General features: G+C 40.7%; 2 protein-coding genes across 3 annotated transcripts in view; one reads left to right on the top strand and one right to left on the bottom strand.

Moving 5' to 3' along the window:
* The window catches only part of ZBTB8OS (zinc finger and BTB domain containing 8 opposite strand), a 71338-nt gene extending 52564 nt beyond the window's left edge, over window positions 1-18774 (top strand). Inside the window, exon 8 of one of the 2 annotated variants that reach the window (XM_060018437.1) lies at window positions 18581-18774. Coding sequence is in view for 1 of the 2 variants with exons in the window: in XM_060018445.1 (XP_059874428.1) it covers window positions 18530-18541 (12 nt within the window). In the remaining variant the exon portion in view is untranslated. Of the gene's footprint in view, window positions 1-18529 lie in introns of both variants that reach the window. The other variant, XM_060018445.1, reaches the window with a different exon arrangement.
* The window catches only part of ZBTB8A (zinc finger and BTB domain containing 8A), a 53399-nt gene extending 30623 nt beyond the window's left edge, over window positions 1-22776 (bottom strand). Inside the window, exons 1-2 of the mRNA XM_060018403.1 lie at window positions 22585-22776; window positions 11270-11364 (exon numbers count right to left, since the gene is read on the bottom strand). The gene's annotated coding sequence lies outside the window, so the exon portion shown is untranslated. The remainder of the gene's footprint in view (window positions 1-11269; window positions 11365-22584) is intronic.
* Between the last annotated feature and the right edge of the window lie 2286 nt (window positions 22777-25062).

Below are 25062 nucleotides of genomic sequence, written 5' to 3'. Positions count from 1 at the left end.
TTCCATCAAAAATCACTAGACATGTGAAAAAGCAAAAAAAGTCACCTTAAAATCAGAAGAAAAACTGGTCAATGGAAACAGATCCAGGAATGAAAGAGATGCTAGACTTAGTAAACAAGGATGTAAAAAAGAGTTAATATACTTAATTAAATTTTATATTTAAAAATTTTATATTTAAGTTTAATTTAAAATTTGAAGAAAAACATGAATATATTGAGAGAAAGACAAGATGTAAAAATAATCCAAAAAATCTAGAAACAAATACAATATCTGAAATTAAAAATTCGGTAGATGGGCTTAGTGGCAGATATTATAAACTGCACAAGAATAATCCATGAATGTGAAGACATAGCAATGGAAATTATCCAGACTAAAGTTTTTTAAAAGAACTCGGGCTTCCCTGGTGGCACAGTGGTTGCGAGTCCGCCTGCCGATGCAGGGGACACGGGTTCGTGCCCCAGTCCAGAAAGATCCCACATGCTGTGGAGCGGCTAGGCCCGTGAGCCATGGCCACTGAGCCTGCGCGTCCGGAGCCTGTGCTCTGCAACGGGAGAGGCCACAACAGTGAGAGGCCCGCATACCGCAAAAAAAAAAAAAAAAAAAAAAAACGGACAAAAAATAAACAGAGCCTTAGTGACATGTTAAACAATATCAAATTGGTCTAATATATTTGTAATTGACGTTCCAGAAAAGGTGGGGGCAGAAAAAATATTTGAAGCAAAGAGGAGAAACATAAATATACAGTTATAAGGTCCTTACACTATACATCAGAGGTTGACAAACCTTTTCTGTAAAAGGTCAGATAGTAAATATTTTAGGCTTTGCAGGCTAGTAGTCTTTGTTGCAACTACTCAACTCTGCCACTGTAGCATAAAAATATGCCATAAACAATACGTAAGTGAGTGGCTGTGATTGTGTTCCAATAAAACTTTACTTACAAAAGCAGGGAGTAATCCCCATTCGGCCTGAAGTCTGTAGTCTGCTAACCTGTGCTATATATGAAGTGGTACAATATGTGATAATTATAAGGGAAAATGCATATGACAACTCTTGGAGCAACTGTTAAATATAAAACAAAGAAATTAAGCTAATAAGCCAACAGTGGGGATAAAATAGAATACTGAAAATTACTTAATATTCTTTTATTGAGGCAGGAAAAAAGGGGAAGAGGAACAACAGAGATGGCATAAATAGAAAACAAATAGCAAGACGGTACACTTAAATCCAACTATATTGATAATTATATCTATGAAAATATTCTGAACTGCATTTAAAAAGGAGATTGTCAGACTGGATAAAACTGATGACTCAAATATATGCTGTCTACAAGAAACACACTTTAAACCTAAAGATACAAATGTTAAAGTAAATAAAGGTAAAAAAGCATATGATTAATTGTAAGAGAGCTGGAATGGTTATATTAACATCAGACAAATCAGGTTCAAGACAATACCAGAGCTAAAAAGATATTTTATAATGATAAAAGGAGTAATTCATTAAGAAAATATAACAACGATAAATGTGTACATACTTAATAACACAGCTTTAAAATACATAAAGCAAAAACTGGCAGAAGTGAAAAAAGAAATACTGAAATTCATAATTATTATTGTATATTTCAACACTCCTCAGTAATTGGTAGAAGGAATAGATAGAAAAATCAATATGGATATAAAACACCTGATCAACACTATCAACCAACTTGGCCAAACTGACATTTATAGAACACTCTATGCAACAGATTAATGGAATAGAATAGAGTCAGAAAAAGACATGCAAATATTTTATCAGTCAATTTTTTTAAGTAAGGCTCATTTCATCAATTGTTTTTACAAAGGTGACACAGTAATTCAATGGGGGGAGTAATATTTTCAAACAAATGGTGCCAGAACAACTGTATATCCATTACAGGAAAAAAATAAACCTTGACCCTTACTTTACACCACATATTGATACAAATTTTCACTCAAAATGGATCATAGAACTCAATGTGAAAGTTAAATTTCTAGAAGAAAACATAGGAGAAAAATCTTTAGGACCTTGGGGTAGGCAAAGATTTCTTAGGACACAAAAAGCACGGACCGTAAAGAAAAATTTGACAAACCCTGCTCTTTGAAAGATACCATTAAGGAAATGAAAAGCCCAGCCATGAACTTGGATAAAATATTTGCAATACATATATCTGACAAAAGACTTGTATCTAGAATATATAAAGACTTCAAAAAACTCAATAATAGGACAAACAACTCATTGGCAAATGATCTGAACAGATATTTCACTAAAGATATACAAATTAGCACATGAAAAAATTTCAACATCATTAATCATTAGGGAAATACAAATTGTGGTTTTACACAATGAACACTGAAAGGTCATTACACACCCACTGTAATGGCTAAAACTAAAAAGACTGACAGTACCAACTGCTGACAAGGATGTGGAGAAAGTGGATCTCATACACTGCTGGTGGGGATGTCAAATGGTACAATCAATCACTCTGGAAAAGTGTTTAGCAGTTCCAATAAAGTTAAACCTACTCTAGGACCCAAGAATTCCATTCCTAAGTATTTACCCAAGAGAAATGAAAACATGTCCACAAAGAGACTTGTATCAATACAAGAATCTTCATAGCAGCTTCATTCATACTGGCCCTAATCTAGAAAGAAATGTCCATCAACTGGTGAATAGATAAATTGTGGTACATCCATACCATGGAATAGTAGTGAGCAACAGGAAGGAACAAACCTCCGATACACACAATGACATGAATGAATCTCAAAAGCATTAGCCTCAACAAAAGAAGCCAGACACAAAACAGTACAAACTCTGTGATTCCAGTCACATGAAATTCTAGAAACAGGCAAAATTAATCTAGAGTGACAGAAAGGAGGTTGACAATTGCCAGGGGCTGAGAGTGAGACAGGGGCGTTTACTTCAAAAAGGCATGAGGAGGGCTTCCCAGGTGGTGCAGTGGTTGAGAATCTGCCTGCTAATGCAGGGGACACGGGTTCGAGCCCTGGTCTGGGAAGATCCCACATGCCACGGAGCAACTAGGCCCGTGAGCCACAACTACTGAGCCTGCGCGTCTGGAGCCTGTGCTCTGCAACAAGAGAGGCCGCAACAGTGAGAGGCCCGCGCACCGCGATGAAGACTGGCCCCCGCTTGCCACAACTAGAGAAAGCCCTCACACAGAACCGAAGACCCAACACAGCCAAAAATAAATAAATTAATTAATTAAAAACTATTAAAAAAAAAAGGCATGAGAAAAAAAAAGGACGGAAGTTCTGGGTGATAGAAACGTTCTATATCTTATTTATGCTGATTGTTACACATGAATACATATCAAAACCCACTGAACTTGTACACTTAAAACCAGTACATCTTATTGTATGTAAATTATACCTTAATAAAGTCAATTTTTAAAAACTTCTTAGAAACAAGAGAATTTGGGAAGATATCCCAGTTATAAAATATACAAAGTGAATACACAAAAAATGAGTAGCTAGTTATCAGATGCAATGGAAGGTTCTTCTTGCAAAATAGTGAAAATTAAATATTTTAACAAGAAATATGCAGAAACTTTATGAAGAATATGATAAAGCTCTGTAATGAGGATCATAAAAGAACACTTGAATAAACAGACTCCTGCCTTAGCTTCCTTTCTGTTCTCTGCTTTTACCAGAGGGATCTGCTAAAATGTAAGTCAGGTCATATCATTCCTCTACTCAAAACTTCCAATAGTTTCCCTCTCAGAAAGAATGCCAAAATCTTTACCCTCGTCTAAAAGGGCTGCAAGATTTCCCTTCCTCCCTCTACCTGCCCCTAGCTCTAACCTCATTGGTTTTGATATTTCCCAATGTGCCAATGCACTCCTGATGGACCTTGTGTCGGGAACACTCTTCACCCAGATCTTCACATAACTTGTTCCCCAACTTTATACAAATCTTTGCTTCAGTATCACTATCAGAGGTTATCTTGACAAATCCATCTTTAGTGTGGGAAGTTTCAGTTGATCACTAGGGCTCGATAGCTGTTGTCATAGAAACTATGTCATATGTGGCACAGTTTAGAAACCAGGGGAAAGGATTAAAAGGAAACATGATAGCTGTCTTCCAATATTGAAGGACAATTACGTGGAAGAGGAAGTAGAATTATTCTTCAGCAGTAGACTAGTCCTCTGGACTGATCACTAGAACGTAAGTTCCAAAAGAGCTGACTGTTTTGTTCACCTCAGCATCCCTCGCACAGAGCGTGTCTGGCACACAGATGCTCAGTCATATTTGTTGAATAAATGTTCAGTGTAGTTCTGAAAAGCAAGAAGGACGGATGGATAGGACTAAAGGGGGACAGATGTTAACTCAGTATAAAGGACAGTTTCTTAAAAATGAGAACTTGATGGGATTTTTTTGAACTCAGGTGTCTTGATCTAGTGCCTTCATATGTATATGCAAGCAAACTAAGGTTTGGAAAGTTTTAAGTCGATGGTTATTATACTGCTTGTCTCAGTCCATTAGTGGGTTTTGAAATCAATTTAGTTAGGATTTTAAAGAACACAAAATAGAATTTAAAATAGCAGAGCTTATTGCAAATAGTAAGAATTCTTATATGAATTTTTTGTTTCAGATAGAGAGAGAGATTAATAAGCAGAATCCCAGGTATGTGTGTATTGGGTCAAGATGTAAAATGTAGTATTTCCTACTGCGGGTTTTGGTAAAAAAAATTTTTTTTGAGAAATACTGGGTTAAGCTGTTCAACAACAGAATTTGCCCCCTTGCAAAGTAACGAGTTTTATTTGCAGTTGAGGTAGAGGCAGAATGTCATTGACTTAGGGTGAATACACTTGGGGAGAGGTGGGGCTAGATGACTTCAGGAATTTATATTTTTTCTTTATATTTGTCTATATTTTCCAAAAGGATCATACATCCTTTTTAAAGTGATTTAAAGTAGTTTTAAATACATATATATATGAAACACATTTTACAATAGAAATTAGACATTTTAAATGGAGATGAGATGGTTTCTGTAGGTTGACATTTAGCACCATTTGTCCTGGAATCCAAGGCAAAAGCAAAAAACAGAGAAACACAAACAATTTATATAGTGCTCACATCATTTGCCCAGTAGAAATGAGCATTGTTCTGGCACTAACTTTTAGGAGGAATTTGTATGTGAATTATTATGAGGACATAAAATTTCATTATAGAGAATATTTGGACTAATACAATAAACTTCCTAATTGGTCTCCTTGCCTTTTATCTTTCTCTCTTCAATCGACCCTGAAGTATGTTTTCTTTCCAGATTCTCCTGTTTGGAATTCTTTAGTGGCCCCTTCCTGCCTACTAGATAAAGTCCATATTTCTATGAATGGATTTAGTACCCTTTACGACCCAGCTTCTGCCAATCTCTGCACTCTCATCTCCTACCAGCTACCTCACCTCCCACTCTTAAGCTATATGCCATTCCCAGGCACGCTATACCTTTCATGCCGCCAAGCTTTTGTACATATTGTTCCTGTGCTACAATAAAACCACTCTTCTCAGTCTGAGAAACTCTCACTCTTCGTTCAGAGTCAGCTCAAACAGAGGATCCTTTGGGAAGCTTTCCTTGACTTCCCTGGGCTCATGTTTTTGTTTGTTTTTTGGCCATGCCACGTGGCATATGGGATCTTAGTTCCCTGACCAGGGATCAAACCCGTGACTCCTGCATTGGAACCGTGGAGTCTTAACCATTGGACCACCAGGAAAGTCCCCTCTGGGCTCATGTTAATTGCTATTCCCTCCATGCCCCATTGTACTGTATACATGTATGCCATGGCAAGTGCTAGAATGCATTTTATTTGCCTATTCTGATGTATGTTTCCCTGCTACATTGTACTGAATAATATCCGTATGAGGAGAGACCATGTCTATGTGTATGCCCAACCTTAGTTTAATGTTTGGGATGTGGTAGACATTCAATAAATATCTTCACCAGTGTCCTTACTGAACTAACAAAGGTTCTTTTTTTTAAAAAAAATAAATTTATTTATTTATTTTTGGTTGCATTGGGTCTTCGTTGCTGTGTGTGGGCTTCCTCTACCTGCGATGAGCGGGGGCAACTCTTTGTTGCAGTGCGTGGGCTTCTCATTGCGGTGGCTTCTCTTGTTGTGGGGCACGGGCTCTAGGCACATGGGCTTCAGTAGTTGTGGCAGGAGGGCTTAGTAGCTGTGGCTCGCAGGCTCTAGAGCGCAGGCTCAGTAGTTGTGGCACACGGGCTTAGCTGCTCCGCAGCATGTGGGATCTTCCCGTACCAGGGCTCGAAGCCGTGTCCCCTGCAGTGGCATGCGGGTTCTTAACCACTGCGCAACCAGGAAAGTCCTGAACTAACAAAGGTTCTTTGTTGCCTCTAAAGTCAAGGACGTCCTGGGACTTCCCTGGTGGTCCAGTGAGTAAGACTCGCGTTCCCGATGCAGGGGGCCTGGGTTCGAGCCCTGGTCGGGAGCTAGATCCCGTATGTATGCCACAACTAAGAAGTCTGCATGCCGCAACTAAGAGCTCATATGCTGCAACTGAAGATTCTGCATGCCCCAGTGAAGATCCCGTGTGCTGCAACTAAGACCCAGTGCGGCTTAAATAAATAAATAAATATTTAAAAACTAAAAATAAAATAAAGTCAAGGACATACTATAATTAATTCAACAAAAACATTTCAAAGGCAAGCTAAGCTAATATGCTTTGAGTACACTGTCCTTTGGAATTTTATCTTGACATGGGGTTCAAGATGATTAGCTATCACCTTTTTTTGTGTCCCCACTGTGTACTATACATAACTTTACTGTGACACATATCACACTAATTTTTGTGTCTGTCTCTTCCTGTAAACTCTTTGAAGGCAGGTGGAGTCATACTCATCTTTTTTTAATCCCCATTTTATGGCACAGAGTCTGGTCTACAATCTATTAAAAGTTTGTTGGTGATAAAATATATCTATTTTAGCCCCAAACCCAGCATCTTAATAGAAGCATCCCAGTAAAGTCAGCAACAGAACAAGGATGCCCTCTATTACCACTACATATTATTTAACACTGTTCTGGAGACATTAGCCAATGCAATTAGACTAGAGAAAGAAACTACAGAAAGGAACACTGGAGTGTAGGAGGTAAAATTACCATTGTTTTCAGATAAGATGATTGTATACCTGGAAAATGCAACAGAATCAACCGTAAAATTACCACAAACAAAAAGAATATTCATTCAGGGCTTCCCTGGTGGCGCGGTGGTTGAGAATCCGCCTGCCAATGCAGGGGACATGGGTTCGAGCCCTGGTCCGGGAAGATCCCACATGCCGTGGAGCAACTAGGTCCGTCCGTGTGCCGCAACTACTGAGCCTGAGCTCTAGAGCCTGCAAGCCACAACTACTGAGCCCACATGCCACAACTACTGAAGGCTGCATGCCTAGAGCCCGTGCTCCACAACAAGAGAAGCCACAACAATGAGAAGCCTGCGCACCACAATGAAGACCCAACACAGCCAAAAATAAATAAATAAATAAATTTATTTAAAAAGAAAGAGAGAGAAGGACAGACCAGTGGAGTACACTAGGAAATCCAGAAATGTACCCCAGTATATGCGGGAATTTAATATATGATGAACAATAAAAAGATGAGCAACTTACTATGTGGCACTGGGACAATTTTTAGCCTTCTGGAAAAAGAAATTAAGCTGGATTTTCACCTCCCATCGCATATCAGGATAAATTACATATGGATCAAAGACTTAAGTGTGAAAATAAGGCCATAAAAGTGCTAAGAGAACATTTGGAAGATTTATAAACTCAAAGTGGGAAAGGCCTTTATAACCATGACTCAACATACAAAAGCCATAAAAGAAAAGATTGATACATTTAATTACATAAAGATAAAACAAAATTCTGTATGGAAGAAAAAAATCACAAAAAGGCAAAAGACAAATAACAACATGGCAAAAATGTCTATTAGAGAAAGGGCAATCTCCATAATATACACCAAGCTTCTAAGAAATTGGCACAGTAACCTAAGATAAAATAAGACAAAGGATAGTTCCCAGAGAAAGAAATACAAATGTCCCTTATCATATGAAAGGATGTTCAACCTCAGCCATAAAAATATAAATGCAAATTAAAACTATACTCTAACACAACATTGTAAAGCAATTATACTCCAGTAAAGATGTGAAAAAAAAAATAAAACTACACCGATGTTTCATTTTTCCTCTCTCAAATGAGCAAAAAAATCCAAACATTTGATAATATTGATAAGACTGTGGGAAAGCAGGCACTTTCAATCTTTACTGGCAAGAATATAAATTGGTATGACCCCATGGCAGGCGATCTGGCAACAGTTCTCAAAATTATGAATGCATATATTCTCTGACCAAGCAAGTTCACTTCTGGGAATTTATCCTACAGGTATACTGGTACATGATCAAAGTGACACATGTACATAGTTATTCACTGCAGCACTGTTTGGAATAGCAAAAGACTAGAAAAATGTCCGTCAGTAGGGGAGGACAGTCAGATGGAAAGATGGCTATGATACATACATGACACATATGATACATGATACGCATAGTTTTTTTAAAAAAGGGAAGGAACAGGGACTTCCCTGGTGGTCCAGTGGTAAAGAATCCGCCTTCCAATGCAGGGGATGTGGGTTCGATCCCTGGTCGGGGAACTAAAATCCCACATGCCGAGGGGCAACTAAGCCCGTGTGCTGCAACTGAGCTCGCACACCTCAACGACAGAGCCGACCTGCTGCAAACTACAGAGCCCACGCACCCCGGAGCCCATGCGCCACAACTAGAGAGAGAAAACCCGCATGCCACAACGAAGAGCCCACACCGCAACAAAAGATCCCGCACACCTCAACGAAGACCCCACGTGCCACAACTAAGACCCAACGCAGCCAAAAAAATAAATTTTAAAAATAATAAAAAAATTTTAAAAAGCAAGGAACAGAGTATGTGTGTGTGTGTGTGTGTGTGTGTGTGTGTGTGTGTGTGTGTGTGTGTATACACACACAAAATACAAGGGAAAAAAGCAGAAACTCTGGAAGGATTAACAAGAAACCAGGATGATGGTTGCCGTTGGAGGCAAGGTGGGACCTGGGAGATAGAGGCAAAGATGGAAGGGAGACTTTATATGGTATACTTTTTTAATATTTTGAGTTTTTTTTTAATTTTTAAAAATTATTTATTTATTTATTTTTGGCTACGTTGGATCTTTGTTGCCGCACGCAGGCTTTCTTTAGTTGCAGCAAGTGGGGGCTACTCTTCGTTTCAGTGCACAGGCTTCTCATTGTGGTGGCTTCTCTTGTTTCAGAGCACAGGCTCTAGGCGCGTGGGCTTCAGTAGTTGTGGCACGTGGGCTCAGTAGTTGTGGCTCACAGGCTCTAGAGCGCAGGCTCAGTAGTTGTGGCACATGGGCTTAGTTGCTCTGCGGCATGTGGGAATCTTCCCGGACCAGGGCTCGAACCCGTGTCCCCTGCATTGGCAGGCAGATTCTTAACCACTGTGCCACCAGGGAAGTCCCAATATTTTGAGTTTGAATCATATGAATATATACTCAAAAATAAAAATTTTAAAGTGTGTCAAACAAGTGGGTGAAATATTAACTATCAGTCTCATATTTAGCCAGATCTAGGTTGTAATTCAAGATTAAGATATGTTGGGAGCTCTCAGAGTAATGATATTCTGTGTCTACTTAAGTCAAGATTCATGTGCTACATGAACAAGTGACAAGATGACATTCCATTATGAAATGTTAAGAGGTTGTATTTCTTGGGAGAAAAAGAGAGAGAGACAGAGAGAACAACCAAGCTACTGCCAGATGAACAAACAGCTACACTATTGCAATTGTCAATCTGCTTACTGGTCTGAACACAGTGATGATGACAGGAATGGGAAGGAAGGAAAAGATACAAATGTCTTGAATGGGAAATAAATCCATGGGTCTTGATGGCTGATTGAAAAATCTTACTACATATTTTCAGAAAGCCCCACAGTAGTCCCCAGAGCTCTTATAATTCTTATTCGATTTGCCTAATTGTACCGAAATGTACCACGATTTGTAATTGGCTGTGGAAGGCTAGAGAGACATAAAGAGAACACAGCGATTTTAAAAACATAGGTGTTTAGTAGTATCACTAACAGAAATTAGGAAGCCAGGAGGAAGAAAGCCAGGTTAGAGAAAAAGCAATGACTTAGGTTTTAAGTACACGGTGTTTGATGTGAGTGGGAAATCAGGTAGCCGTGGCCAGAGGGCCACTGGAAATGCTAGTCTGAAGTTTAAGAGGGGAAGTCAGACTTGAAGGTGGAGACATGGGAGATATTCGCAAATAGTGATGAAGGGGCTCAGAGGAAATCCGGGCTGAGGAAAGAACCAGGAGGACTGTGCCGACCGTGGAGCAGAATGGGGAAGAGAAGCCAGAGTTACAGTCAGAGAATTACAGGGAGAATCAGGAGAGCATGTGACATGTACACGGAGGGTGGGGAGCTTTAAGAAGCAGTGAAGGGGTCAACACGGTGAGAAATGAAAAGGCCATAGCAATAATAGTAGCAATGTGCACTGTCTCCTGAATCCTGACACACAACAACCTATCAGGTAGATGGTATTGCTAGCCCCATCTTACAGAAAAGGGTATTAACCCGGGGAATCCCCTGGTGGTCCAATGGTTAGGACTTCCTAGGACTCTGTGCTCTCACTGCTGAAAGCCAAGGTTCAATCCCTGGCTGGAGAACTAAAATCCCATAAGCCGCAGCAAGGCCAAAAAAAAAAGGGGGGGTGGGCAGATATTAACCCATACAGTGACTCCAAAGCTGCAGGATGTAACTGATGAGCTATACTCCTTGAACAATGTCTCAGGGAGAGCTGGGAGATCAGAGTTCTGACACTAGTTCTACCACTAAATTAGCTATATGTCCATGGACAAGTAACTTTCCCTTTCTAAGTTTCATTTCCTTCTCTGCAAATTGAGGGTATTGGTCTAGATAAACTCCAGCTCTTATGTAAATTTGAGTCTTTGATTCAAGCAGAATGGAAGAAATACATACACAAGATAGGCAATGAATTAAAAACTTAGCCATAAGTGAACAGGGAGACCTGGCCAAGAAAATCAGAATGTTGAATGTTTTATACAGTGACTTTTCAAGCAATAAACCCATACTCTGATACATAAAATCTATAATTGCAAAACTCTACTTTTTATCTATATATTTAAATCACGTATAACATCAAGAATTAAAATTTTTCATACCTGGAAATTTATAAATGCTGCTCTTGAAACCCTGCTAAGTTGACTGAATGGAGTAAAAAAAGGGAAGATTCCAAGTCTGTGTATGAAGGATTGTCCTGTAGAGACAGAAAAGAGCTATTTACAATGAACTTTTGTAATAAGAGACAGAAACATCTGCTAAGGTACATAATAAATATTTATTCAAATAAATTATATGGGAGCATTTATCAGGTATCATTTTTAAGCATACAAAAATAGATCATCTGGCACAGAATATTAGCTGACGGGAATCTTATCCACCTATCTATCTACCTATTTATAACCCAAAACTTAAAATTAAAATCTGCAAGAAAAGATTTCCAAAATTAAATTATGGCAAACTGAAAGCAAACATACTTTTTAACTTTGAGAATAAAATAAACTTCTTAAGACAACAGCTATTCAAAGGCAGGCCAATAGATGAAATACCAAGACAGCAACATATGTTCTATTACTCTTTTCCTGCAAGTGGCATCAATATGATTTGCAAGAAAACCAAACAGAATAGCTTTAAAGATTCAACTTGAAAAGTTAAACATTTCTTTAAAACTCTATGGTTAAGAGGGAAGTGGGGGAAAAAAGTCCTACTACATATGTTCAGAAAGCCGCACTGCAGTCACCCAGATCTATCGTTCAATTTGCCAGATTGTACTACAGTGTACCACAATTTGCGAGAGGAGCTGCAACAACGTGTATTAAAAATGTTTCAGTTTCTACTATATTCCAAACCTTTTTCATTACCAAAAAAAAAAAAATCTGTTCAACTATTTTGTTCATTGACCATGAAGTTTTGTTAATGTAGTGACTGTTAAAGCTTTATGTCCATAGGTAGTGGAAAAATGAATTTAATGCTTTTTAAATCAATGAATTAAGCTAAGAATTCCCACCAAAATAATTCTGACTAAATTAATGAAATCACTTTTTAAAATAATATGTTTTTTTCTGATTATAAAAGTATTATATACTTACAGAAAATTTTAAAAATACAGGGAGATATAAAGAAGAAAGCAAAATGAAATAACTTTTAAATGAGCATCCTGAAAACACCACCAGAGAAAAGAGAACTGCTCAAATATACTTTAGTTAGTAAAACAAATGCATCAGCTATCCACCCATGAGGAGGTCGAAATTCTGGCAACTTAAACCATTCAAAACACTGCTATTTAAAACACTGACCTAGAAGTTTACAAAAAAATTTTTTTGAACAGCAACCAAAAGAGAAAATAGCCAAGATGATCTGAGTATTCCATAAAGTGTCATGTGATTTCCTCTTATGATTGGCAAAGTTTATTTAAGAAGAAACAAGTCCCACAGTCTTTATATGTGGGAAGAATGGGAGATTTAAAAAAAAATTTTCTTTTAATTTTTTTTTTTTGATGTTGGAGGTAGGAGTTTATTAATTAATTTTTGCTGTGTTGGGTCTTCGTTTCTATGAGAGGGCTTTCTCTAGTTGTGGCAAGCGGGGGCCAGACTTCATCGCGGTGCGCAGGCCTCTCACTATGGCGGCCTCTCTCGTTTCGGAGCACAGGCTCCAGACGCGCAGGCTCAGTAGTTGTGGCTCATGGGCCTAGTTGCTCCGCGGCATGTGGGATCCTCCCAGACCAGGGCTTGAACCCGTGTCCCCTGCATTAGCAGGCAGATTCTCAACCACTGCGCCACCAGGGAAGCCCCTAAATTTTGTTTTTTAAACAAAGGGACAAAAAACAAACTAAGAGCAAAAGGTGATGGAGTTGGGAAGCAGCAAACCTCTTACAGTGGTTTATCAACACTTTTTATGTGTTTACATTTAAAGTACAGCAAAGAATAGAATTGGCTATGAAAAGGATTTTAAGAAATACCCATAATTAAAACAGCAGGATCTAATTTAGGGGTAAACTAGGATTCTGTACTCGGAGGAACAAAACAAATAACTTTTTTTTTTAACAACTTTATTGGAGTATAATTGCTTTACAATGGTGTGTTAGTTTCTGCTTTATAAAAAACAAATAACTTTTGAGAACAACTCCTCCCGACCCTAAAAGCTCATCTACCCCAGTGAGCGAGGAGGGCACTTAGTGAAGGGTATTCACTTTGATAGCTTTAATGTCACTATTTCAACAATGCTACTTAAGAGCACTAACTAGCACTGTGCAGTGTACTGGGTCTGTACAGCGGCAAGCAAAATTAATTCTGAGGCTTTTTAAGAGAACTGACTTCTGAACATTGTCTGTACCCAAAACAGTTTATACATGCTTGATGAAATGTCAGTTTTAGCGATAACCAAGTTCTACCCTGGCAGAAATTAGTTAAGAGTAGATTTGTGTATTAACCCCCAGCATCCTTTCTAACTTCCTTGTGGAAAATTAAAAAGACCATTTCCCAGACTCCTTTACAGTTACGTTTCCCCACGTGAAATGGGGCCCATCTATCAATGTTCTTCCGTGAGATTTGGAGGCAGAAATGAGGTGGGAGCCACCTTTCTGCTGCTCTGGCTGTTAATGCTGGCAAGCACATTTATGGAAACATTGGGTTTTTCTGCAGCATTCCAGTGTCCAGAGCCTCATGGTTGTCAAGAGACAAGTTTGGTGGAGACAGCCGTGACTAGCTGGTGGGTGTTACGGGGCAGTTTCAGAATAGCAATTTCTTGACCCTTGAATTGCAGTGAGCAGTGTCATCTGGAACTCAGAAGTGCCAGTGGTGGCCTCCCGATTCCCTCCCTTGGAGGCCCTGTTTGGCAGTCTGGTCCTGGGAATAATTTCTGAAGGCCCAGCCCAGAGCCCACTCCTCTCAGCCTTTCCAATGATTCTGCAAACGAATTAAAATGCTAGAGCGGTTGCTCTTTCCTGCAACTAGGCCCAGATGACATATTAGCACATCAGTTGCCTCAAAATGTAAGCAGAAGGGTGATTAGTCTGTGGGCAGCAGTACTGGGCAGTGTGCTTGCCGGTACAGGCTCTGGAATCAGACTGCCTAGGTGCAAATTCTGGCTCTGCCACACATTAACCTCCCTGGGAAGTTAACCTCCCTGTGCCTTAGTTTCTTCATCTGTAAAATGGGACTAGTAATAATACCTATACCTTCTAGAGTTATGCGACACAGTAAATGAAAAGATAATCTAAGTAAAGTGCTTACAACAGTGGCTGTCTTATAACAAGCCCCTGAGAGATGTTAGCTATTATTAGAGTAATAATAGTAATCACTATTATTAATTATGCAGGCCACTTTAAAATACTACTTTAACTGAGCAGGAAATGTAAACATTTTAGAATTTTATTACCACACATTTTCTTGTAGCCTAAAGAATGCTTACTTATACAAAAGTGGACACAGAAAAAATTTGACTGGTTCCCATATTTGTATACTCAGAGAGAGTGATCATTTCAAAACCACAGTGTACCTGAGGATAGCAAACCTCTACTCTAACTAGTCAATTAATTAGTTACTCTAACTAGTTATTGGAGACCTCACCCTAAGGGTTATTTTTTTTTTCAACTGAAGTATAGTTGATTTACAATGCTGTGTTAGTTTCTGCTGTACAGCAAAGTGATTCAGTTATACATACACATATATTCATTCTTTTTTAGATTCTTTTCTCATATAGGTTATCACAGAATATTGAGTAGAGTTCCCATGCTATACACTAGGTCCTTGTTGGTTATCTATCTTATATATAGTAGTGTGTGTGTGTTTATCCCAAGCTTCTGATTTATCCCTCCCCCCCTCCACATTGCCCCTTTGGTAACCATAAGTTTGTTTTGGATATCTTTAAGTCTGTTTCTGTTTTGTAAATAAATTCATTTGTTTCTTTTTTAAAAAAATTAGATTCCACATATGAGTGATATCATATGATATTTGTCTTTCTCTGTCTGTCTTACTTCACTTACTATGATAATCTCTATGTCCATCCATGTAGCTGCAAATGGCATTATTTCATTCTTTTTATGGCTGAGTAATATTCCATTGTATATATGTACCACATCTTCTTTATCCATTCCTCTGTCGATGGACATTTAGGTTGCTTCCATGTCTTGGCTACTGTAATTAGTGCTGCAATGAACATTGGGGTGCATGTATCCTTTCGGATCATGTTTTTCTCTGGGAGTGGGACTGCTGGATCATATGGTAGTTCTATTTTTAGTTTTTTAAGGAACCTCCATACTATTCTTCATAGTAGTTGTACCAATTTACATTCTCACCAACAGTGTGGAAGAGTTATTCTTTAGAAACAATTTTTGTCATTTTCCCATTTCAAATGTTACCTCATTAATTATGCTCTATGAACCAGGGTGTTTGTTACTTAGGTTTTTGTTCAGCTTCATTTAGATATAACTGACAAATAAAATTGTAAGATATTTAAAGTGTACATTGTGGTATACATATATATTGTGAAAGGATTCCTCCCATCTAGTTAATTAATACATCCACCACCTTAGATATTTATCTTTTTTTGTTGTTGTTGTTTGGTGAGAACATTTAAGTTCTACTCCCTTAGCAAATTTCAATTATACAATACAGTGTTATCAACTATAGTCACCATGTTATACATTAGATTCTCAGACCTTGTTCATCTTATAGCTGAAGTTTGTGCCTTTTTACCAACCTCACCCTACTCCCCCTACCCTCCAGTCCCTGACAACTACTTTCCTACTCTCTGCTTCTATGAACTGGACTTTCATTTTTCAGATTTCACATATAAGTGATAACATGCAGTACCTGTGTTTCCCTGTCTGGCTTAATTCACTTAGCATAATAAACCCTCCAGGTCCATCCATGTTGTCACAAATGACAGGATTTCTTTTTTGTCATGGCTGAATATTATTCCAGTATATATACAATCATATTATATATATATAATAATATATATATCACATCTTATTCATCCATTAACAGACAATTAGGTTGTTGTGTTATTCAAAACTTAAGTTGTTTTTAAAATGTTATCACAGAGGAGGTTTCATAAGAATGAGATGTGTATAAGATTTGCAATCTCAAAGTTTAAAATTTAATGTTTAGGCTTAGAATACTATTCTAATTTACATATTAAGAAGGTCTTAGATAAAATGATGGCCTGGTTTGGTTTGCAGAAGTGTCCTCTGATGATAAAAAATATATTGTAGATTTTGGAATAAAGCTTCCCCCAAATATTCTGAAATTTTAAGAACCTTGTGTTGTGCCTTATCCAACAATGCCAGTGAGATAGAGGGACCTGAAGCCTAAACAAAGGTGTTTGTTATACCCTCGACGGTTCAGATGCTGCTGAGAGTCCAGGACTCAAAGCAGTGCAGATTTCCTGAAGGGTTAGAAAAACAACTGAAAGAAAGCAGCTTCATCCTTGATTCGGTAGTTAGGTTTACACTGTTCTGAACTTCACAGAGCTATACATATTTTCTCTTCCGTTTTTTTTGTTTTTGTTTTTTTTTGCGGTACGCGGGCCTCTCATTGCTGTGGCCTCTCCCATTAAGGAGCACAGGCTCCGGACGCGCAGGCTCAGTGGCCATGGCTCACGGGCCCAGCCGCTCCGCGGCATGTGGGATCTTCCCAGACCGGGGCACGAACCCGCGTCCCCTGCATCGGCAGGCGGACTCCCAACCACTGCGCCACCAGGGAAGCCCCTCTCTTCCTTTTTTTTAAGAAAAAATCTTTTAATTCTATTTTCATGAGGTCAGATATTCAAACCGAAATGTGGAATGTATTCATTCAATACCTATTTATTGAGCATCTGCTCTATGCCAGGCTATCCCTGGCCCTGGGAACACAAAGATGATGACATGTCAAAGATCAGTGCTCTAGAACAACTCAATGTCTATCAGCAGAGAGAGAGAGTCAGAGAAAGAGAGAGAAAGAAAATACTCCTAGTAGAAGTAAACTATAAAACCAAGGAAGCAAATGACTTTGCCTGGGAGTGTCCACAAAAGTTTCCAAAAGGCAGAACCGTCGAGTCTTGAAGGATGAGTAAAAGTTCATACATGAAAAAGAGGACAAAGGGCATTCTCAACAGAAACACCAAGGGCAAAGGCACAGACAGGTATGAAGCAGCATGACCTCTTCAAAAAAAGTGTGCTATGACTAGAGACTCAGGGTCTGTGGAGGGGCAGTGGAAGATGAACGGAGAACAGTACGTAGGTGCCAGATCCTGAAGCCCCTCCACTTTTGTAGGTTTGGGGCACTTTTGAAGGATTTTAAGAAGAGTGACATGGTTATAGGTCCACCAATGACTAGCTATGTGAGTTAGTCAAGTTGCTTAATTCTAAGCATCAGCTTCCTTTTTGTAAAGTGGGGATATTGACTGTTAAGAGGCTCTAAGGAAGTCTGTTAAGAGGATTACATAAGATAATAGCTAAGATAAATAAGATTAACAGCAATAAGAAATAAATTAAGACCAACAGCAATAAGCACATGAAAATATGTTTAGCCTCAGTAGTCATTAGGGAAATGCAAGTAAAAATCATAATGAGATACGACTTCACACCCGCTAGGATGACTACAACACACACACACACACACACACACACGAAAATAACAAGTGTTGGCCACGATGTCGAGAAATCAGAACCTTCATGTACTGCTGGTTGGAATGTAAAATGGTACACCCATTTTGGAAAACAGTCTGGCAGTTCCTAAATGATTAAACACAGAGTTACCAAAGGACTCTGCAATTCCACTCCTAGGTATATGTCCAAGAGAAATGAAAATAGGTCTCCACAGAAACTTGTATACAAATGTTTATAGCAGCATTATTCATAATAGTGAAAGAGTGGAAACAACCCAAATGTCCGTCAACATTTGGGAAAATGGATAAACAAAATGTGGTAGATCTATACAATGGAATGTTATTCAGCCATAAAAAGGAAAGAACTGATTACCTGCTACAACATGGATGAACCTTAAAAACCTCAAGCTAAGTGAAAGAAGCAAGTCACTAAAGTCCATATATTTTATGATTTCATTTATATGAAATATCCAGAATCGGCAGATGAAACAGACAGACAGTAGGTTAGTGGTTGTCGGGGGTTAGGGAGATGCAGGAATGGGGAATGACTATTAATGGATATGGAGTTTCTTTATGCAGTGGTGAAAGTGCTCTATAATTAGAGGGTAGTGATGGTTGCACAACTCTGTGAATACACTAAAAAGCACTGAATTGTACACTTTCAAAGGATGAATTTTATGGTATATGTTATATCTTAATAAAACTAAATAGATAATATTTGAATGTTTACTAGGCACAGTACTAAGCATTTTACACTCATTATCTTATTTCAGTCCTCACAATAGCCTCATGAAGTAACTGCTGCTGTGATTCACATTGCATAGATCAAGAATTGGAGGCACAGAGAAATGAAAAGAAAATCTTCTCCAAGACTGCGCAACGAGCAGCTGAACAGAGATTGGAATTCAGGCTGACTGACCCCAAACCAAAGCACTCATAAGTCTCGCACTTTTCTTCTGACCATAATGTATGCAAAATGCCTAGCACAATACCTAGCATGCAGTTAGGGCTCAATAAATATAAGGTATTATTGTTATGATGATCCAATTTGTATACCCAGAAGAAAACCTGAGACAGCATGGAGGAAGAGAAACAGTGGGAGAGGCAGGGCCAGCGAGATCATTTTAAAGGCTTGATGCAGTTGTCAAAGCAAGAAATGGAGAGGAACTAAATTAAGGCAGAGGACAGTGAATAACAGAAGTGATAACAGGAACCTTTGCAAGAAAATAGGAATTGTCCTATAAATTGGGATCAGTTACAACTTCATAATACTACAAAGCATTAACATAACCTGCATTCATAATTGTACTCTTGAGTCACCAGGAAAGGTTTAAGTTATTCTCAAAATATGTGGTTAAGGGGCTTCCCTAATGGCGCAGTGGTTGAGAGTCCGCCTGCCGATGCAGGGGACACGGGTTCGTGCCCCGGTCTGGGAAGATCCCACATGCGCGGAGCGGCTAGGCCCGTGAGCCATGGCCGCTGAGCCTGTGCGTCCGGAGCCTGTGCTCCGCAACGGGAGAGGCCACAACAGTGACAGGCCCACGTACCACAAAAAAAAAAAAGTGATTAAGTCATGGAAATGGGTAATATGTTTCAAATTTTCTTTTCAGTAGATTGACCTTATAAGTTGAAACAGCAAGTTGTTGTACTAGTTCATGTAGACAGTCCAAATTCAATTTGAAACATTTAAAATATCTATAAGAGTTTATATCTATAATAGTTCTAAGAATATTAAAGAATTAATGATTCCCATCAAGTTCAAAGATCTTTAAAGGTGGGTGAAAAAGACAATACATATTTTAGAAACCATTAAGTGCAAAGGTCCTTGGAACAGAAGGAAAAGACATGAATTTCCACAAGCAGACGAAAGATTTAGGTAATGAGTGTAACTCCAATTAAGGTTGTGGGATAGAAGACCATCTTTATAAAGGCACATTGTTTTTTTTTTTAAAGGAATTTTGCCTTTTTTAAAAAAAATATTTATTTATTTATTTATGGCTGTGTTGGGTCTTCGTTTCTGTGCGAGGGCTTTCTCTAGTTGTGGCAAGTGGGGGCCACTCCTCATCGCGGTGCGCGGGCCTCTCACTATTGTATCCTCTCTTGCTGCAGAGTACAGGCTCCAGACGCCGTGCAGGCTCAGTAATTGTGGCTCACGGGACTAGTTGCTCCGCGGCATGTGGGATCTTCCCAGACCAGGGCTTGAACCCATGTCCCCTGCATTGGCAGGCAGATTCTCAACCACTGCGCCACCAGGGAAGCCCAAGGCACATAGTTTTTAACTAAGAATTTAGTGTGTCCCATTAGGGTCACCAACACAAATCTCACTAGCCTTCTTAGCATAAATCTCTGGGCCATAAGGAACTTCAGCAAACTGGCATGGTAACTATATGGATAAATATCTTTTAACACTGGAGAGATTCAGAATTAAGTATAAAAGTATTTAAGAAAATCAAAACCATATTTGGGAAAGTCTCAATGAGAAGATGGTATTTAAAGTAAAGACCAAAGGAGGTGAGAGAGAGTCATTTGGGCACCTGGAGGAAGGGTGTTCCAGGCAGATGGGACGGCAAGTGCAAAGGCTCTGAGGTGAAGCAGGCAAGGAGGATTGTAGGAACATCAAGGAGGGCTGGGGAGAGCAATGAGAGATGGAGTCAGAAAGGAAGGACAGCTTGTGAGGCAGGTAGGACATCATGGGACCAGTTCCTGTAGGACTTTGTAGACTACCTAGGGGCCTTTGGCTTTTGGTCTGAGTAAGATGGGGAGCCACTGAAGATGGGGAGCCACTGACCAATTCTGAGCAAAGAAGTGACAAAAACTTCCCTCAAGGGGATCAAAAAGCTTGCACCAAATCCTTTAAATATTATAAACATATAGTTTAGTCACTGAAGAGGTTGAGCCTCTTAGATGTAAATTCCATTTTATCTAGCAAATAAGATTTAAATGATATAGGATGAATCAAGTATTACCCTATCTTACAAACTTTGGGCTCAAACCATCAACAGCAGAGCTGGTGATTTCAAGGCCATGAGATAAAGTCTGGCAGAGGGCCGTCTTTCATGGGGTTGGAAATTTACATGACTTGGAAGAAGCCTAGGTCCTCATGATGCCTCCTTCTGACCTTTTACAGCCAAACCCAAACATGCCCATTTGGCCAAGGGTGGCAGGTTAGATTCTCACTTCCCATTTACTGCTTGTGTGGCCAGAGGGGCTCCCAGGAATAAAGATATCTGATCCCCGGTTATCAGTGGAGGGCTCTTCTTGTTCCAGGGGTGTCACAAACCCAACCATACCTGAGGCTTGGGGAAGATTACAGAAGTTTGAGCCTTGGTTCTTCTGCTGAGGATTTTAGACTCGTTTCTGATAAAGATCAGTTAAGGTCTTTAGAGCACGGTAGCAATATGACTTGCTTACTGGAAGACTCTGGAGGTGACTTTAGGAGGAAATAAAGAGCAAGAACAGGAGGCAAGGGCGCTGGAAGGCTGCCACCGGTCACCTGGCTTAAGGCTTAAATGCTTAATGCGTTTCCTCACCTAGAAAGTGGAAAAAGCATCAGCCTGACTGGGTGGTTGTTTTATGTGAAATAATTCATATAGGCGAAAGCACTCCATTGACTAAAGTTCTGCAAATATAAACGTTTATTAAGAACAAATAATACTGACGTGGGTAGTTTAAAAGCCCAATAGGTGAGAATCTACCGCTTCCAAACACGTCTTGGACTAAACCTAACACGATGTTATATGTCTACGATATCTCAATTTAAAAGAGAAAAAAGAAAAAGGGGAGGAGAAAAAAAACACGCCTTTGAACGATACAGAGCCTGGCTACTGACACAATCAATAATAAATAAGCGCATTTGAAGGGGAAGGGGCCAAACCGCTATTAACTTAAAAAAGATGCCGTCTGCATAGGTAAGAGGTGCGTCTGTGTGGGTCCGTCATAAAACAATAATTATAGCACAATATTTGTTAGGTATAGTAAGTCTGCCTTGGATTCTAAGCTCGGATCTGTCGCATCACGATATAAAACCAAAGGATGAAGGATGTACGGAGAAACTCGGACCACTGCCCAGGCAGCCACCTTCCCGAGGAAGCGCCCGGGGCCGAAGGGGTGAAGCCCCAGACTCGGCCGCCCCATCCCGCGGGCCATCCATCACTCGCCGCGCAGCCCGAGCCCGGCCGGCCGCCGACCCTCTGGGAGTCCGCGGCGCCCGACGGCTCCAGACACGCCCGGCACCGGCCCCGCGCCGCCTTCCAGCCGCTGCCGCCAGGAGGCTCCGCGCGCCTTCCCGCCTTTCCCCGCGCCGCGGCCGAGCCGAGCCGGGCGGCCAGGCGGGCGCGGCGCTCGGCGGGGGCGGCCGGGCGGGCGCGGGCGGCGACGGCGCGGCCATTGTCCCGCTGCCCCTCCCGGGAGCGCAGGCGGGCAGGGCCGGGCGGCTGGGCAGGCGGGGCGACCGCGCAGTCCGGGAACCGGTGCGCCCCGCCGCCGGCCGCCTCTCCTCGCCGGCCGCCGTCCCGAGGCCGGGTCCTTTGCGCCGGCCGGCCGCGCCTCCTTTGTGACCGTCTCCAGACCCTCGGAGCCGGCGCACCGCCGCCACTGCGCCCGGGGCTGCAAATGGCGCCCGCTCGCCTCTGCGCCTCCCGCCGCTCTCCCGGCCCGGGGACGTCTGGGGGGCGCCGCACCCGGGCCGCATCCCGCCGCTGCCGCCGCCCGGTGCCAGAGCCCGCGGCGCCTTAGCCCGCGCCCCCGCCCGCAGCGAAGCTCGCGGGCCCGTCCCGGGCTGCCCCGACGCCCCGCCCGCCCTCCGCTCGCGCCGCGCGCAGCCACTTACCGCGGGCCGAGGCGCACCGGCGGGTCGCGTGCGCGGGCCGGGGTAAGATTCCCGGTTCTCGGCAGGGGAAATACCCCCTTTCGAAGCCGTTCCTTTGCGCCCTAAAACAAGTAGCCCCAACGTGAGAGAAACAAAAGGTATTTGCTGACGTGGGCGTTGGACAGAAACGCCCGAGGGCTGGGGACACAATTAAAGGGGCAACGCACAGATTTCAGGCACCAACCAGCAGCTTCGCCCACTCCCCTGCCCTTGCCTACACCCTGCTGCACCCTCCAGAGGCACTGGGGTGCCCGGATCCCCTAGCAGTTGACTACAGAGTCATTATTTAGTCAGGAGCTTAAATTTTAAATTGTACTTTACGTTGGGAAAGGCGCCTCCGGAGGGCAGAAGGGCTGGATTTCTAGGATCTGGGGAATTTGGTTTAGGAAAGAGGGAGGGACTTAGGCGTGCCCACAATTACTGTGTAAGTACATGTGACATTATTGTACTTAAGTTTAGCAACGTCAAATGGAAGAGATCTGCACAGAATTTTTCCCTTTATTGAAGCACTCGTTTTAGTCGGGGATAACCTTTTCTAAATCTCTACAGGTCACAAGCGTTTTCTTTGAAGAGGATAACCCAAGGAGCTGAGATAAGAGAAAATAACTCTTGGTTAAGTTCAGAGAAAATATAAAACTAGTAAGAATAGCAGGTTTTGTGTTTTCAAATACAAAAATTAATTGTATATCAAGCCTTTCTTCTGATATAGTTATGTCCCTAATATTTAGGGTTCTGACGTCAGGTTATATATTTGCTAAAATCTTAAGTCACTGAATTTTCATTGTTACTATGGAAACAATTCTATAAATTAGTTTTCTAGTTCCTTATGTTGGGGTCAGGTACTGAAACGTACTGTGATATAGTAAAACTGAAAAAAAGACTCAGATTTTCAAAACATTTAGTTTTTGATGGATTTCTCTCTTATGTCATACTCAGTTATACTGGACAAAGTTTATTACTTTGGTTTGATCATAATTAGCTGTGCGTTTTGAGGATCATACTCTCTACTAGAAGGATACAAAATATTCACAACTATCTCTTAATGTCACTGCTGTATTACTCTTGAATTGTTTTCCTATTTAGTTGCATGTCCTCACATTCTGAACAGGTAATTGAAAACGTGTTTGAAAGCCACTTGGTATCAGGAGTGTTGGATGTACTCAAACTCTTTTGCTAGCATCCGCATTGAGAATTCTCCCAGAAAGACCTGGGCATTGTTATAGCCAAAGGGTTTTTTTGTTTTGTTTTGTTTTTTTAGCCTTAATTAATTAAAACATGCAAAAGAATTCTACAAACTTGTTCCTCAAGAGAGCACATCAGATGGGTGATAAACTCTTTGTTTCAAGGAAGAAGTAATGGGAATTTTTTTCCCTCAACTTCCCCCTCTAGCTTCTGAAACTCATTTATATATTTGGAGAATTCCTTACGTTATGAGTAATTGATACGAGGTGGAATCTGCCTTCTGCAACAGAATCTGGAAATGCCAGTGACTTGCTTTCCCAGAATCCCTTGTGGCTAAGACAATGGCCAGGATCTATACTGGGTGATAATCGGATGCACCCACCAGGGACTTTGGAGAGGGAGCTGTAAGAAACAGGAAACTCAAAGAATCTTTTCTGACAGTGGTGATAGTTGCAGCAAGATAGTATCTCCAGGTGCCACAGTGGCAGTGCCGCTAGTGGCAGTATCCACTGTCCAGTTCCAGTGCTATCAGTGGCACCAGCTGCCATGGCTCTGCTGAGAGCAGTGTTGGTGTCCTCACCAGACCAGTTCTGTGGTATGACTTGGCTATTGTTTCTGCCTGGTTAGCATAGGCTCCAATCCCTGTGCTTTGCTCTTCCTGTGATTCTGTGAACTTTTAATACATTCATTTCTGTTTAGATCAGCCAAGGCCAGTCTCTGTGCAACTAAGAACTCTAACTAGTACAAAATGTTAAAAGGCATTTGGACATATGGCCTGAAGCTTAATAGATAAAATTGTTGGAGGTAAAATGTTATCATCAATGTTGTATAGATGGGAATTAAAACCATGAATATAGATAGAAAAGAGAATATGAAGTAAGAGAAGAAACTAAGAACCAAGCATCACCAGCTTCATCATCTAGTGGCTGGCTAGAGGAAGGTGAAATTGCAAATGAGTCTAAAAAGTGACTAGAGTAGAAGGAAGAGATGTGGGATAGTGTGGTGTTACAGAAACTAGAAGAGAGTAATTCAAGAAGGGAGAATTGGACAATAGTGTTAAATACTTCTCTTAGCAGTCTAAGAGAAAAAGTCTATTAGATCTAACAACTTGGAAATCATTGACGTCAGAGAACATTATTAAGCTTGAAAGAAGGGAGCAAAATCCAGATTATCGGACTACGTGGGGATGAAGAAATAGAGATGGTGAGAATAGACAACTCTTGAGAGATTTGGTTATAAAGGTGATATTCCAATTAC

Source organism: Delphinus delphis, chromosome 1 (assembly GCF_949987515.2).
Source record: "Delphinus delphis chromosome 1, mDelDel1.2, whole genome shotgun sequence".
In the NCBI taxonomy this organism is placed as follows: Eukaryota; Metazoa; Chordata; class Mammalia; order Artiodactyla; family Delphinidae; genus Delphinus; species Delphinus delphis.
This window is presented reverse-complemented; position numbering and strand designations above follow the sequence as displayed.